The sequence below is a fragment of the Doryrhamphus excisus genome, chromosome 9 (assembly GCF_030265055.1).
Source record: "Doryrhamphus excisus isolate RoL2022-K1 chromosome 9, RoL_Dexc_1.0, whole genome shotgun sequence".
Lineage (NCBI taxonomy): Eukaryota > Metazoa > Chordata > Actinopteri > Syngnathiformes > Syngnathidae > Doryrhamphus > Doryrhamphus excisus.
The window spans coordinates 19,819,009-19,835,277 of record NC_080474.1 but is presented as its reverse complement, the minus strand read 5'-3'; the positions used below and the strand labels follow the sequence as shown (position 1 = coordinate 19,835,277).

The window sequence follows — 16,269 nt, the reverse complement described above, 5'->3', positions numbered from 1 at the left end:
GCATCCAGTGCTTTTTGTACTGTTCTGGAGAATAAATATTTGTTAAAAACATGCATTTTCTGTTCTTTTTTTTTTACACTATTTCCAAAACATTTTACATAAATTCAGTCTGATTTTTACTTGTTAAAAGCCTCAATCAATTATTATCATGATTCTCATTTAGTTCCATTTGTCATTCATCTACAATATTAATATTTTCCTCTTGTTTCAGTCAGGCCTTGATATAATAACATATGCTCCATTTCACTCGCATTACACCGAGCTGCCCCACAAGGCGGATAGAAATCTAGGCTTCCTCCGTGTACTTCCTAGTCGTGAAGTCAGCTTTTATCAGCGGTTCAAAGCCAGTGTTTCTTCTCTGGCGAAGGTACAGCACAAAGATAAGGAGAAGCACCAGGAGACCGATGAAGACACCCCCAAGGGTGGATCCGAGCACGAACACAGCAGCTCCACCCTCATCCGCTGTAAAGAAAAAAGAAAAGGAAGCAAGAGACAAGTATTAGTACCATCATTGTGTGTGTATAACACTTTTAATGATACTGTATTATATATGCTTAGCATAATCACTGGTACAACATTGGGTACAGTTGTATAACATTATGAGATATAACACTTAGTATTTTGAATATATTACAATGACCCTTAGGGGTGTTATGTGTTGTATTTGCGCATGTGTTGCCATGGGAAGATTTGTTCCGGGGTTGGGTAGAAAAAGGAGTGACGGACAGGAAGTAGCCCTTATTAGGAATCGATGTTCTTTGGACCTTTATAAAACAAAAACGGCTGTTGTTCCAAGTAAATCCCAAAAGCACTTTACATCTTAAAGAAATATTTTTTTAAAGGTTTATCATTAAGCAGTTTTGCAACTGTAGAGAAATAAGCTACTGTGCTGAATCTCGGAGTGCAGGTGTTACCGAATTAAGCGTCCTGCTAGCTTTATTAAGTTATGTAAGAATCGTATTGATGACATTAATACGATGTAAATATTTACAAATGTTTAAACTTTAGTAAATAGAGTTAAATACTACCAGTCAGGGACCGTTTTAGAGCAACTTTATTTAAACTTTATTTATAACTTTATTTGTCTTCAATTTTTGGTTCCCTGCGCGAATCAACCGTAGAAGAAGAAGAAAAGGAGGAGTTGATCATAGAAAACCAACACCTAGAGCAGGTAGCTTGATTCATTTCATTTAAATACTTATCAATGTTTACTCCATTCGCACCGCTTACTTTTGTATGTTTTATTTTGTAAACGTCTTTCAACCTAGACACTCGAAATTGTGCTGTTTATAAGCTGTGTATCCCGCTGTTGCCTTAACTGAATGTACTCTAGGTTAGCTAAGTAGTTGCAAAAATGGCGTCGTCTGTGGACATTTTCCAACACTGTGGGTTGTTGTTTTCTTTTATTAGAGTGTCACTCCATATCATTGCGACTGCTGTGGAATCCTGGTAGAAAAAACAACAACAGAGAGGTTCCAACTAAACGGTAGGAATTGTAAAACTTTTCCTCATTTTCTAATGCAGAAGATACATTATTTAATTCAGGTTGTTTTTAATGTATTTCTGCACCATTGAAACTGAGAGACATTATTGTAAGGCAAAAGCTCCATCTGAAATTGAGTCTTTGGTCATAGATGGTATTTTGTCATCATTGTCAACACCTTTTCACTTTATTTATAATGTGTACTATTGGCCAGGGATACTGCATAGGTGTCCTTGGCCAATATGGATTACAAAGGTGACATTCTGCCCCCTCTTATGTATTTGTAAAGCATATTTTATAGTGTGTTTCTTGTAATGTACTGGCAAAAGAGCCAAAGAACTGAGTTAGACTTTGCAAGTAGGGTCTCTTGGTTATGTGCTAATAACCAGCATGCATGCATTACCTTTATTTCACAATTTTATAATAAACATCTTAATGTTGAAAACCTAGATCATAAAAAAACTCAGAAACCAGCCAACATTTTAGGAAAAAAAGTCACATAAAAAGAACCATCATTGTGTGTTAATTGTGGCAGCAGCTTGTCTTGCAAGACTGTCGCTTAGTGGCCATGGAAAGGGTGTGTTGTATATTTTCGTTGGGGTTTTTTTGTGATATTTTGTGATTTTTGTGAGCATACCAGTGATGGCAAAGCGAAAAATTGTGACGATGACATGAGTTATATAGCACCAGATCACAACACACGTAATTTGCGGACAGGTCTATACGTAGATTCTCCTTTTATTTCACATCATATTGGTGCTAAATTCTTCCAACTCCAACAACTGCCTACCAGCTTACCTTCAAAATCAATGGCGTAGGAATAGCCCAGCTGCGCCGATGTGATGTAGATCTCTTCGTTTGTGATGGGAGGGAAGAAGGGAACCATGTTGTAGTCACGGTTATGACCAATGGGGGCCATTTCATCTGGAAAAGTGGCATTGGACGGAACAAATCTCCTCATCCATTCGTCAAAAATGGCATCGGTGAAAGCATGGAGAACCTGAAAGGCATCATTGTGAATTCAATGTCACTGAAGTTTGACTTGTATGAAACTGAACTCTTACCAGGAAGATGGGGTCATTGGCCGCAGAGTGAGGCAAAGAACTGGTTCCGTTGAGCATAGCATGGACGAGGTTGTGAAGGTTATTGACTGATTCATCAAGTTCTCCATTTGGTTTATCGTAGCCTTCAAGAGCGTTTCTGTTGGTCGAGAAGTTGAACATTAGCAGTGGGCATGGACGGCAGAACCCGGTTTGACTGTAAGGATCTACCTAAAACTGAAGGAAGAGTTAGTGAAGTACGGAGGGCTATCAAAATCCCTGATACCAAGGCAGCTTCGGACATCCGTCATGGTGGGCATGGTCATGTTGACCCCTCTCATGATACCTCTCTGGATCAAACCCTCATTGGTGCCGTTGCAAAGAGTCACCAGGCGATTGTAGTCATCCAGACTGAATTGAAGAACATAATGTTTTGTGTTTTATTACAGTCGATGCACAATGTAGTAGGATAATCCCCCTCCCATTGATGTTTTTTTTTGCAGACCTGTTACACACCACCCCCCAGTTGGAAAATCTGGACTGGTTACTGATGAGGGAGGGGTTATCAGGGTTTCGGCCTCCCAGAAGAGCATCCGTGCACACGTCACAATCACTCTGACCTGTGGCAAAGTTCCAGTAAGGGACCGCAAAGTTTTCATTGCCAGTGAGCCTCTGGGAAAAACACATTTAGTTGTTAGTTGCTTTGTTCAATTCCTGTATTTGTCAAATTCACACACGAATGTATTCACAAAAATGTTACTGATATCGATAATTGTTCAGTTCAATTCAGAGTCTAAAGCTTAAATTTTATGAGGAATTTTTTTGTTACAAAAACAAAAACACAACACACACCTGGATGTCTCGCTCAAAGCTGAGAAGATGGTATCTATGCCAGGTGATGAAGGCTGGTCCTTTGTGTGAGAAATCAATGGCTTTGAAGGGGCGACCAGGACCTAGGGAGAAGTATTTGTTAAAATTCTGGAATTGAGAAAATTAATTCTTCTTAAAATAGGTTGATCCGAAATGAAATGGAGGATTTTAACAATACTATGAAGTTCCGTTTTAGGACAGACTTTAATGTATTTACCAAGCAGAGTGTCTCGGACCGAGTAGTAATGTTGCCAGACAAAGAAGTCATAGATGGAGATGTTGGCAAATTGCGGCTCCGTTCCGTTTGGCCCCAGAATTCCCAGCCAGTGCTGGGTAGCGATCATGTAGTCTGGGTGTATGGTGGTCTTAGCCAGTTCCAGGGCATCCAGAAACTCCTGGAGCTCAGCGGATGTCAACGAGTGGATGTTCTTTCGTACGATGGGTGCCTTTCTCTGGTCACAGTTGGGTCCGGTCCAGCCAAATTTGCATTGACCGCAATTAAAGCCTGCAAAGTTGCCTAAAACACACAAAAAAAAGGTCAAATGGACAATTTTACAGTCAGAAGTATAATCACTCACCATTGCATCTGCAAGTCTGGTTGAAAAATTTTGTGGGCCATCTTTCCCGGTCATCAGTGTTTCTAAGTCTGTATGGTCCTCCCCAGGGTTTAGTGTCCACTCGAACAGCAGTGCAGTTTCCTCTCCCCGTCAGGGTGCCACATATGTTGGCAGGATTGGAGCCCAGAGCAGGGCAGCACTGCTTGGACAGGATCCCCTCCACTGTGCAACAAACCCGAGGGAATTGAGCCCCAACAGGTTGCAGAAATAAACAAAGTAGACCAAGAAGGAGCAAGCTTGTCATTTTTCCACCGGATTGTTTATTCCGGTCAGTGGCAAAATATCAGCTGATTGACAAGCGGATAAATTAGTTCTCCGAGCACAAAATGTGGAAAATCCACGCAGTCGCGGCCCCTTGTTTGTGTATCTTCAAATTAGATGCAAAGATAATTTGTGGAAATGGCACTTAAAGTCGAATCATCTTGTGTTCCAGTTGGTTTCATGCACATTGAGGACCGTACTATTTTGTGTTCTGGCTTTAGTAGAGCTGGGTGGGATTAAGCCTCCCGGTCTTGTGACGATCACCTGACAGCCAAGCTGTGAGCTGGACTGAGACGTGAACCAATTCCAAGGAACATGTTCGCCTGAAGGAACCATTAGACGTAAGACCATAATTCACTTTATCCAGACTGTAGTCATTTAGTTCTCTGAAAAATCAGATTATGGTTTTAGCTGGCAAAACATTTTCTTAGAAAAAAAAAACAAAAAACAACAAACCTATCTTGAGGGCAGAAGAGACTTTAGTGTGAATGTTTCACATTGTTTCCAGAAGCATGGATGATGCAGAGAGTAACTGCTGGGATTCACGTGATTTGCTCCACATGCTTATAGACATGATTTAAGATTTTTTTTTCCTCCCAAGTGGCATAATTTGGATATGATTCTTGGTAACATTAAATGGAGAAGATCATTGCTGATGACGACAATGGTAGTCATGTAGAAGTTTCTTTTATTTCAACTTATGAGGGTCAGGAGTCAATGGAGCCGACTGAACACTAAAAGTGTTTCATTCATTCATTGTTGCATGTGTGTTATACTTCTGGTGTTAAGTGTTCATAGTGGAATTTGGAAATTACACACAATAGCCACGTTTACATGGACCCAAATATTCCAATTCCATTCGGGTTATTTGCTCAAACCTTTGTATACACCTCATTCCCAAAGAAAAGTGCCAATCTGAATGAATATATAATCTGATTCCCAGGGGTGGAATATTCCTTTCCCCACTCCGATTGAGGTATCTTGTACCAGTTTAATCGGAAAGTTGTCAGACTGCGTTCTTCTTTGTGGTGTTTTCTTGTTCTGTTGTTTATTTGCGGTTGGCAAGCAGCTTTGGTGTGCGTTAGCGCCATCTGTGGAACAGAATCTAAACCCTTCTATACGCCATTCACAAGTCCAGTTTTATTAAAAAAGTAAATACATATCTATATAAAACATGTACCGAGCTTAATTATAAAATATTAGCAAGATTGAACTTTAGCGTTTCCTGTTGCTGGGTGCGTTGTTTGAGATATGACGTAACACGCAGCTCGAGACGTTCTTCGATTTAAAAAAAAATGGAGGCGAGCAATCGGCACTGGACTGCTAAGGAAAGTTTGTTTTTGATTCAAACTAAATTTCAAGACTGGACGAAGGAAAAACTGGCAATACGGAGTTATTCCAACAAGTGAAAGAAAAACTCCAGGAAGTCGGTATCACGTGATGTTGGTGTTTACGTTTTACTGCGCATGCCCCATTGACTATTCTGGTTGATTATAGCGACGCATGTAGACACGTGATTCCTTTCCATGTATACCATTGCTTTTGGAAAGGTCAAAAACTCCTCATGTAAACGTGGCTAGTGTCATCAAGATAGAACTCGACTTGGTCTAAGACATCAGTGACCGAGGACTTCAACTAACATGAACATTATATACTGTAATTTCCAGGAAGACAGCAAATTTTCCTACATAATCTGCCTCATTGATTTCATCAATCAATGTCCAATCAGTGACTAAAACCTGGATGTATCAGTTTGACTCTACCGATCTTATCTTGACTGTAATTCCCTTTGTCCTGTCCTGTGCTGTGCGTATGCGAGAGGGAATCACAAGGCTATCTTGACAATTCCTGAGGTTGTACTTGTGACTGCGGTCTTCCAGATGGACGCATCAAAGTTGTGACTCGGACTCATGACTGCAGGGGTTTGACTCTTTGACTCGACTCTATTGTTCGACGCATTCCAACCACACGCCATGTGACTGCTGACACTTTAAGTCAGTGTTTTGGAATTCAGTGTCCGACGCAAGACTGGACGACCGTGAGGAGAAAATTGTTTTGATGTTTTCGCTCATTGCTTTTTGTGCAAAAGCTGTAATTTGAGTGAATTGAATCACATCCACCCACGTTTCATTGCCATTGATGTCATCATTTCTTTTCGTTCCATCTATTTTACAACAATACTGCAATGATTTCCAAGCAAAGGAAAAACAAGGTTACATTCGCAGCCTTTTCACTCTTTAATGAGTTTCCTATAATGTCTTTTTTTAAACCATATAACTGATAACAACAGCGATATGCACGCAGTCATAAGTAGGAGTAGTAGTAGTAGCATGATGGTGAAGACGTACACACGGCGTCATGGGGAAAGCTCGTGTGACCACACAGTGTTTTACACAAGAGGCCCTGTGAGCTTCACCGGACTGAACGGGATTAAAAGAATTCTTGCCCGGAGTCAACTGGAATGTAGAAACGATTGTGCTTTTATCAGGTCTCTGTAAGTGTGTAAAGTACAACATCGGATAAATGAACCATGAATCTGATGTGATTTCCATTTGTCACAGTCGAGGCTTGGCGTGCAACAGATTGATTGTTTTGCCCGCTAAAAGCGGGATCGGCTGCACACACGTTTGAAATCAAATCAAAGGGAAGATAAGCAGAGTTTAAAATAATAAACTTAGTTGAAAAGAATTGCATGGGACGAGTAAACGTGAGTAAGCACGTGATTGTGTATTTGAAGACTCGCTGCATAAAATTGACACGTCACACTTAAAGCAAAGATTTGAACCTTTTGCTTATGTGTTTTAGACATACACAGAGCCATAACTCTGATTCCCTAGCATGGAATTGTAACGTATATATTTAAAAATGCGCTTACTTTGAGTTTTGTATTTGTATATTGTTGCTATCCTGTGAAAAACTGTATAGTTTTTAATTCTTTTGGGCATAAAACAAAAAAAAATATTTACAACCTTTTGACACACACCAATCTTGTATGTTTTAGACTGCTTAGTAATATCAACAGATAAATAAATATGCAAATGTACTGATTTGCACCTAAACTGATTCATTCCAGACTCCTACCTCAACACAGGATGGTGCCAAAGAGCTGTAGAGAAACAAGGTGTGATTGCTATGAATTTCACTCAAGAGGGTGAGATTGGGGAGAAAAAAAAAAAAAAATTCACATTATGATTTTGTTATTTAAACATTTTGTTAAAAAATTATGATGAAATTAATCTGATTTAAATATAATTTTCACATTAATACAGCCGTAATAAAAATCTCAACAATTTACAAATAAAAACAAAGGCATTTTAAATAATTTCAGAATATTTTTTATTATTTTGGTTGTTTCTTTATGTCGCTTTAGGGGGAAATATTTCATTGCAAACTGCAACCTCGATACAATAAGCACTATAGTGTATACAGTTTAACTATAGCAATATAATTACTGCATATAAAAATTGATAACTTAATATCTGGTTAATAAGGTTGATGAAAACATTCATTGTAAAACAGTTTTAGTTGTGATTTCTGTGGTGATATATTGTCTTTATATTCACTATAAGAGGCTGTACAAGTGAGGCAGGTTAGTGCAGTACCAGCAGACAAAAGGAGGGGGGCAGTGTTGCCGTGCGTTCACGGGAACTGCCGTCTTCTCTTGACAGTTTGCATTTCCTTCAGGATGCTTTGGCCAAATATGCCATGAAATAGTCTGGGATTGGACATCTTTGTACTTTAACTGTCACCATTTAAAATCTCCACCGTGCCGAGCGGCGGGCTGGGAGTGCACACAGTAGCCTGGGTGGTAGGCAGCCATGTGAAATGAGTAGCCTGTATAGAGTTTTAATCCTCTTTAAGACTCCTATCCATCTCCAAATTAATATCTAGGGGCCACACATCCCTCCACGTGCAGTCTCTGTGTGTGAGCCACTTGTCGTCTTTGCAGACTGTTCAAATTATTCACTGGAAAATAAGATTAATAGTTATGCTGCGGAACGCGCTTGAGGTCAATTATTTGATAGATGCCACGATAAACTCATTACACTTCCAATTGAAGGACATGAAGAGCTGCGTCGTTAGAGGTCAATATGCGTTCATATCGGTGAAGATGCTATCCACTTAGCAGTAGAACAGAAACCTATAATGCTCATTACATGCATTTAAATGAGGCTGCCCTAATTACTAATCAGACTCATGTAACATTAGAGATGGAAATTAGAAGTACAAAACAGAGCCTTGGGCCTCATTCACTCAGAATATATTAAAGTTTACTTTAGCTGGATATCAGTGTCATTTTTACTGCGCTAACCGTCAAACTTTGTCATAAGTAAGAAGGGCATTTAGCATAAATTACATTGACTCGGAGGAAAATTAACAATCGGTTTAATTTTGTTTCCTCCTTAATTTTAGATGGCAGAAAATACTAATGAGTGTGTTTTTTTTCAAATACTATAGATTGTCATTTTACACCAACACTCAATATTTAGTCATAAGGATGGGCATTTAACGTACATTCATTGATCCATTATGAGAAAAATGATTTTTTATAATCATTTTATTGCCAAAATAGACAATGAATCATGCTGCCGGGGTGTAGCACAACTTCCCGTAGCTGATGTATGTTCCTATTTTTTTAAACAGCAAACCGATTGAATCACTAGTACTTGCCAGGATCGCTGCAGCGAAGTAGTGCGCTCTGTTTTGCCTCGGATGGCTTCAATTCATTCAGTCGTCATCAATGAATAAATAGACCATGATATTGAATCTCTAGTCGTAAGTGATTGCTAGGAAAGCTCCGATCAGGCCGATTCGGATACCGATGATCCATGAGTGAGAAACTGTACATTTCTCAATTTATTCATGATGAGTGCTATTGATTAGGGACACCAAGAGCCCCTGGTAAATAGCTCAATATTAAAAAAAAAATAAACATTAAGGCATTTTAAAGATTTTTGTTTACTATTTGACACACCTGAATTAATTTTAAGCATGTTCTGGTGTAATATGAATACATGGGAAATAAACTGTTCAATAATTATTATTTTTTTTAAACTCAAAATAACAGATTTAACTGAATAAAATATTTAAAATAAATAAATAAATATCTATACGAGACAGAAAGCTCAACTTAAAACGGAATAAATTGTACACTACTTTATTAACAGGGTGGCCATCGTCGTGATGCTATTTTGTGTGCATTTGTCATTACACAAAGACATAAAGTCTGAATTCAACAGTCAATAAAAATTGACTCAAACCTTAAGCAAGTCAGATAGGAGACCCCCGTGACAGTATCACCATCATAGGGCCAGACACACCCTATGTTTATGTTCATTATAGCAACCACACACAAATAGCAAATAATTAGTATGACAACAAAGTAAAGTTGTTAGTGACTTGTGGCTTGGGACAAAAAGAAGCTCCAAACTAACTGCAGTGCTTGTTTGTTTTAAAAAACACCATAATAAAAAGTCATATTAGGATTCCAAAATCCAGAGAGAGCGGATAACACCTAGCTAGCTGCCACCAATGAAAAGTACAACCAGAGACACCTCGGCAAAGACGGAAGAACGGTCGACCGAAGATAGGTTCCTCTGCCAAGCTCAACATTTTCTTGGCAGCACCACGTGACACAGCAGATATGTATTGACATGTACATGTATTGGCATACGTCAATCACGTTTTTTTTTTTATTGATTGGTGGCTGATCGTTCGCAGCATTCTTAATGGCTGCGTACGATTTTAGAATTGTGCAACACTAAGGAACAATAGCGATTACAAAAAGGAGTGTGACACACTGGTTTCTTCAAAAGAAAACTGTACTTTTTTTTTTTTAATTTACTGTTTATTTTGTGGTGTCCTAATCAGAATATTGGCTCGACCCCTTCAAGTGAGTCTTTCTTCAGTGATTCCCGCCCACCTCTCTGGCAGCTTTACCGATTTACATTTGAGCATAATGCCTGCATTAGAGGAGGCACAAGGCAGCCCTGATAAGTTACAAAGTGCTGCAGGGGTAAACCTCGTAAGAAGGGGTTTGGGAGTTATTTACAGCGTTCAAATCCTTCAAAAAAAAAAAAAAAAAAAAATGTCCGTGTCTGCGGGATGAGATTGGTTTTGCAGTCGACGCCTTGCACACAAAGCAAACACAATGCATGTGAAGGGTGTTTAGCTGTAAATGACCAGATGACATTAATTCTAATCGACTCATCTCATCCCATGCTTAGGACCCGTGTGTGTGTGTGTGTGTGTGTGTGTGTGATGTTGCTGTCCAAGCAACAATGTTGCACACAATGTTGCACATAAAGGACTCTAAATCGAAACACTTAAGATTGCCGTTTTCTTTTAAAGAAGCAATACAGAGATTTCCAAAAGCAATTTAATTTTCATTGAAGCAATACTTTTAGCCGTGTGGCATTTTCCATTCAAATTTCCTGTTTTGATTGCCTAGTTTTCACAATAAGAGCACTTCAAATTTGCAAAGGCATTATAAACGAGGTTAAAGGCAATGGAATTCTCCCTCCTTATCGGCAAAGCTTGCTGTACAGTTGTTCCATTTGAAATGCATTTAATTGCAAATAGAAAAGAGCAGAGAGAAAGGCAACAATGCAGCGGACTGAAGCGCTTCTCTCGTCGGCTTTGAGTGAGCGCATTCAAATTGAAGCGGGCAGACAATGAGGGGAAGGAATCGTGCCCTGAATAGTCTTTCCCCTGTCCCTTTCACTACCCCCTTCCGGCCAATCCTCAGCCATGGAAAGGGGGGGCGGGATTTCAACTCCTCGCCACTGTAGCACCTGATAGCAGAGCAGTAGAAGACATGCATGCTCTATTCATCACAGGACTCTGTGGGTCTATCTGCATGACATGCTTGGAGTCCACCCCCTCCACACACACACACACACACACACACACACACACACACACTTGCACGATAAGGATGCCTCTTCTCACTTACATTAGGCCCTTCCTCTCCAGCTAGCCTCAACCCCTCACTCCCTCCTTTGAGCGTTTGTGGGGAGGTGTCAGCAGATCATGGCGCACAAAGTGCTTGAATCCTGGGTCTTTGTTGGGGGCAGGCTGGGGGAGAACACCCCCAGCGTGTCTCCTGACAGCCTCACAGGACCAACAGGAAGAAGTTGAAGCAAGAAAGTGCACCCTCAAAACTTTCCAGCACAGTGTCAGGAATTCTGTTTTTTTTTTTTTTTTTCCCCCCTCTTCCTTCTTAACAAAGATTTATACATATTTATACAAGCCCGACTATACTGATAGGAAAGTGGTGTGGCGCGGGGGGGTAAAAAAATCTTGGAATTGCAGAGGTAAACTATATGTAAATGCCATAAAGTAATAGACTTGTAGTGCAAATCACACCATTTTATCTTTAATTTTGCTTTCGTACCCTCCCTGCCGCCACCGCTGTCTCCCCCCCTACCCTACCCCACTCCAACCCACCCCATCCTCTTTCCTCTGGCTTAAAGGTGCATCAGAGATATGCATTTAAGCATATTCAGAACACGGGGCGTGAAATTAAATGTGTGGCAGAGTGAGAAAAATATACAGACGCCCGAGATGCCTTAAAAATAGTCATTTATGCAGATGGAGAGGAGTGAAATCATTTGCAATGGGATGACCCTCTCTCCAAGCATTTTTTTTCCCCTCACTGTTCTTCACTAATCTTGCACTGTATCTTCATTTTTCATTGAACTCGCCAGTTTGCTGCTAAGCAGCCTTGTAGATAAGGCAAAGTGCTAAAAGGAGACGACAGAAGGAGCTCAGTGGGCCCGTTTCTATTGCACTTTCACCCAAGGCAATGGGCAGAATTTAACGGATTCCTTCCAACATATGTTTTTGCCAGATAAGTAAACAGTGTGTGTCGGAAATGAAAAAAAAAGCATTTGCAATTTAATGACATTACAGCTCCCAGCTTAGCCCGCCGTGCTGCGAGGCGAGGAGCAGAGAAAGGGGAGAGTGGAAGAATGGAACTGGGTGTCATCAATGTTTTTTTTTTTTTTTCCCTTGCAAGAAGCAGCACTGAATTCTTCTTATTCTTTTCATAATAAAAAAAACACTTCCTTTCTCCATCTTTCCTGCTATTTTGTTCTCCCTCTCTGCCCATAGTCTACTTTCCTTTGTCGAAATGAAATTATCTAATATTTTATTCAGTAAAAAGTTGCCTTTCCCCGCCAGTCCTCCATCGTCTGCTCTTATGAGCTCAACACATTCGACAGTGCACCCTTACGATCTCCAATAACCGTTTTGTTAAGCTTTATCCAAGCAATTTTTTAAACCGCAAGATTTAAATGTGAGGTGCAAAGGCAATAACATCTGACTATTGCATTGTATCGGCTGTAAATTATCCATCTTGTGTGAAACTCAGTGATTTCCCTCTTATTCGTCCACCCCCCCCCCCACTCACCTCCCTCCGGCTGTCAGTCTACAGCCTTCTTCTAGAAGACTAATTGCGCAGGAAAGCAGATTACGCGACTGCTAGGATGTACTCCTTGACCATGTGCTAATGTGATGACAAATTTGGGGACCCTGCGAGCGAAAAAAAAGGCGTCGCACGCCAGGGCACTTTTGGCACCGGCTGTAATCTGCCTTTGGTATTAGCTCAGCAAACCGGCTTGTTTGAGTATGGATCAATCGCTCGCTCATTATTTTTTACAAGAAAGCTTTATATTCAAGGCTCTTTGCCGCTGTTGATCTCTCATTAAGCATGCTTGCATGTAAATGCACCGGCAATCCCTGTGTAAGGGATATGTCACCCCGGGCTTGCGCAAGCACGTTAAGGAGAAGGGCCCAGGAAATTTGGGTCAGCCGCCGTCGCCAGGAACTTGAATTTCAGGTTTCGCTCAGAGCCACCTGCCTCGGCTTTTCTGCGGTTTAATGTGTTTTTTTTTTGTTTGGTGATGTTGTGTTTTGAATGTCAGCCCCGGAGCTGTCCAGCAATTTAGGAGGCACAATGAGCTTTGTCTCAGTATCCCCTCCAAGTGTTACATTACCTCGCTTTCACGCCGCCGGCAACAATGTTCCACACACTTCATTCCCATGTGGTCTTTTATCCCCGCTCGGTGTACTGACTCAAAAGTTAGATGGGGTCAGACCTAGGTGATAATATTACACCTCGGCGAGAGGCGACACCGACTGATTAGCTTCTCGCTCGTCAACTAACTTCACCTGTGTGAACAGAAAAGGAACTGACATGTGACACTGGATCTTAACTCCACCTGAATGGAATTAGCTGTCAGGTTACATTGAGCATCAAATTAAGAGGGAAAATATTTTCAACTTGTTTACAAACATCCGACAATTCAACATCTGTTTGCCTGACAAGAGATCGCTAGCGCGGTATAGCGCCTCCTGCCATATTTGGCCTCGCCGCGTGCTGCCGTGGTGAATGACGCAACACGGAAATGAGCCCGACAGCGCCAGGCGTCGACTGTGTGTCTCTTTTTTTAGCACCCGACACTCACACATCTCTTTTTTTTTTCCTATTTGTTAGCTAAGGTCTGTATATTTTTACACCACCCTGTGCTGTTGTTGACATCTGTTTTGCTGTTAGACGTTCAAGCACATTTGTGTCTCGAGCGAGAGTTTGTATGGCTTCAATTTCTTTGGAGGTGTTGCTATTTGCAGTTTATTCTGTTTAATTTGCCCTGCTTTACTTTCCGCTATTGCGTCCTAGTTAACCTGCCAGAGTTTTCAACATACCATGTGAATGACAAGCCCTCAAAAGTTATATATTTTATTTGTACTTTTCTACACAGAGACTTGGACGAAAAAGAGACTAAATAAAAGTAAAAGTGGCTAAGTAAAATCACAATGGCAGCCAGCTGTTTAGCAGGGAGAAAGAGGTCGAGGTAGAGATCTGATAACGCTGATCCGCTATTATGACCCCAGCTAGCTCAGGCGTCATGGATTGGCTATGGTAGGAGCTCTTAAACCATGAAAGCCATAAAAAAGATGTGTTCAAATCTGTGACCGCGCAGTATGTACTATGACCTTAACAATATCTCACATCTTGGGATCTGCACTAGAACATTAAAGGTCGAATAATTCATTCTAGAACTATGGTCAACCTTTTGATTTATCTGGATTTGGAAATTTTCCCATTGGACATAAATTCATAAAAACTGATAGCCACTAAATATTCAACTGACATCCAGGTTGTACTAAAAATTTTGGTGTTTATCAGAATTCTATGTCATTTGCGCTGTTACCGTTTAGGGTACCGTGATATACATAGCTGTTAAATTTTTTTATGACAACAATAATCACTGATGGACAGATGGACCCAAGGAAACTGCTGATAAATTTTCTGGTCATACTTTTTAATTGAAAGTCCTTTGACCCCAGATACCTCTACCATAGTGTTTTCCGTATGTTCTTTTAAAAATCCTACATCATACTTGTCAGAACCGTCGCATTTTGCCGTTCATTCCCGGTGTTTCGCATTTCCCCTATTTTTTTTCTTGCTAATGACTGGTTTGCTTCTTCTGGTGTATCGTTGTGGATGGACCCAAGGAAACTGTTGATAAATTTTCTGGTCATACAGTAAACCTCGGATATATCGGACTCGGATATATCGGAAATTCGCTCACAACGGACAGATAAAAAAAGAACCAATTTTTCTGTAATGCATTTCCAATAAAAATTCATTGCATATATCGGATTTTTTATAACGGATTTCGCCTATTTCGGACAAAATCTCCAGTCCTGTTCCAATGCATTTCCATTAAATTTCCTTCGCATATATCGGATAGCCGCATCGTGGCGCTCCAATTCGCCGAATCGTGACAGGCCGCTATACGACGTCATTTGGAGCGTTTGCAGCGTTGCCTGCGCGTCCAGGTACATTGGAAACATAGTCAAGGAAGTGCCATTTTATAACGGATAAAATCCGATTTGCGCATATACCGGATATAAATCCGATATATGCGTAAAACGGACATTTTCCGGTATACGCATATAACGGATTTCGCTTATATCGGACAAAACCAGTGGGAACAATTGAATCCGATATATCCGAGGTTTACTGTACTTTTAAATTGAAAGTCCTTTGACCCCAGATACCTCTGCCATAGTGGTTTTTCGTATGTTGTTTTGAAAATCCTACGGCATACTTGTCAGAACCGCCGCATTTTTCCGTTCATTCCCGGCGTTTCGCATGAAAGTCGTTTGACCCCAGATACTTCTGCCATAGTGGTTTTTCGTATGTTCTTTTGAAAATCCTACGGCATACTTGTCAGAACCGCCGCATTTTGCCGTTCATTCCCGGTGTTTCGTATTTCCCTATTTTTTTTCTTGCTAATGACTGGTTTGCATCTTCTGGTGTATCGTTGTGGATGGACCCAAGGAAACTGTTGATAAATTTTCTGGTCATACTTTTAAATTGAAAGTCCTTTGACCCCAGATACTTCTGCCATAGTGGTTTTCGTATGTTCTTTTGAAAATCCTACGTAATGACTGGTTTGCTTCTTCTGGTGTATCGTTGTACTTTTGTTGTACTCCTAAGTCATCGATGAACAGTAGATAGTAATCCGGGACCTCCACTTCTGCCTTCTACAGGTTGTTTCTGATGTCACTAACAGTTTTAGGTTTTTTTTCTGTGCATGTTTTTGGTCTACCTGTTCCACATCTGTACTTTAGAACACCATCAGGACATTCCAAATGGTTGTAGTGGCTATAACTGATGTTTGTGCAATGGGTCTAGGCGATTTTTTTCACTTCTCATACATCGGTGTTTTTCTAATATATGATATACCAGTGATTTATAAAGGAAAATTACCTGGGGTGCCCAAACTTTTTCATACCACTGTACATAAACGACAACTGCCCTTGATTCAGATAGCGTTTTAAATCAGACAGATTAAATATTTTGTAATGTTTTTGCCCCCTGACCCTTGTGTCCTTCCTTTTGTGACAAATAGAAATTAACCTAGAACTTTTCAAGGCTAGTACAGGTCAGGTGGAATAGAACGTAGTGGAGCTTATATCTTTT

At 40.4% G+C, this 16,269-nt stretch overlaps 1 protein-coding gene and 1 long non-coding RNA gene across 2 annotated transcripts in view; one reads left to right on the top strand and one right to left on the bottom strand.

Annotated features, from left to right (window-relative positions):
* Window positions 1-55: 55 nt before the first annotated feature.
* Window positions 56-4,497, bottom strand: dct (dopachrome tautomerase). The gene is made up of 8 exons (XM_058082979.1): window positions 3,972-4,497; window positions 3,611-3,910; window positions 3,376-3,476; window positions 3,029-3,195; window positions 2,755-2,934; window positions 2,548-2,683; window positions 2,282-2,483; window positions 56-462 (listed from the first exon to the last, which is right to left on the bottom strand). Exons 1-8 carry the CDS (start codon window positions 4,252-4,254, stop codon window positions 287-289), a joined length of 1,545 nt encoding a protein of 514 aa, XP_057938962.1. The 5' UTR covers window positions 4,255-4,497; the 3' UTR covers window positions 56-286.
* LOC131136290 (uncharacterized) overlaps window positions 311-16,269 on the top strand; it is a 118,332-nt gene continuing 102,373 nt past the window's right edge. Inside the window, exons 1-3 of the long non-coding RNA XR_009131721.1 lie at window positions 311-513; window positions 1,122-1,171; window positions 1,411-1,486. This is a non-coding gene — a long non-coding RNA (uncharacterized LOC131136290). The remainder of the gene's footprint in view (window positions 514-1,121; window positions 1,172-1,410; window positions 1,487-16,269) is intronic.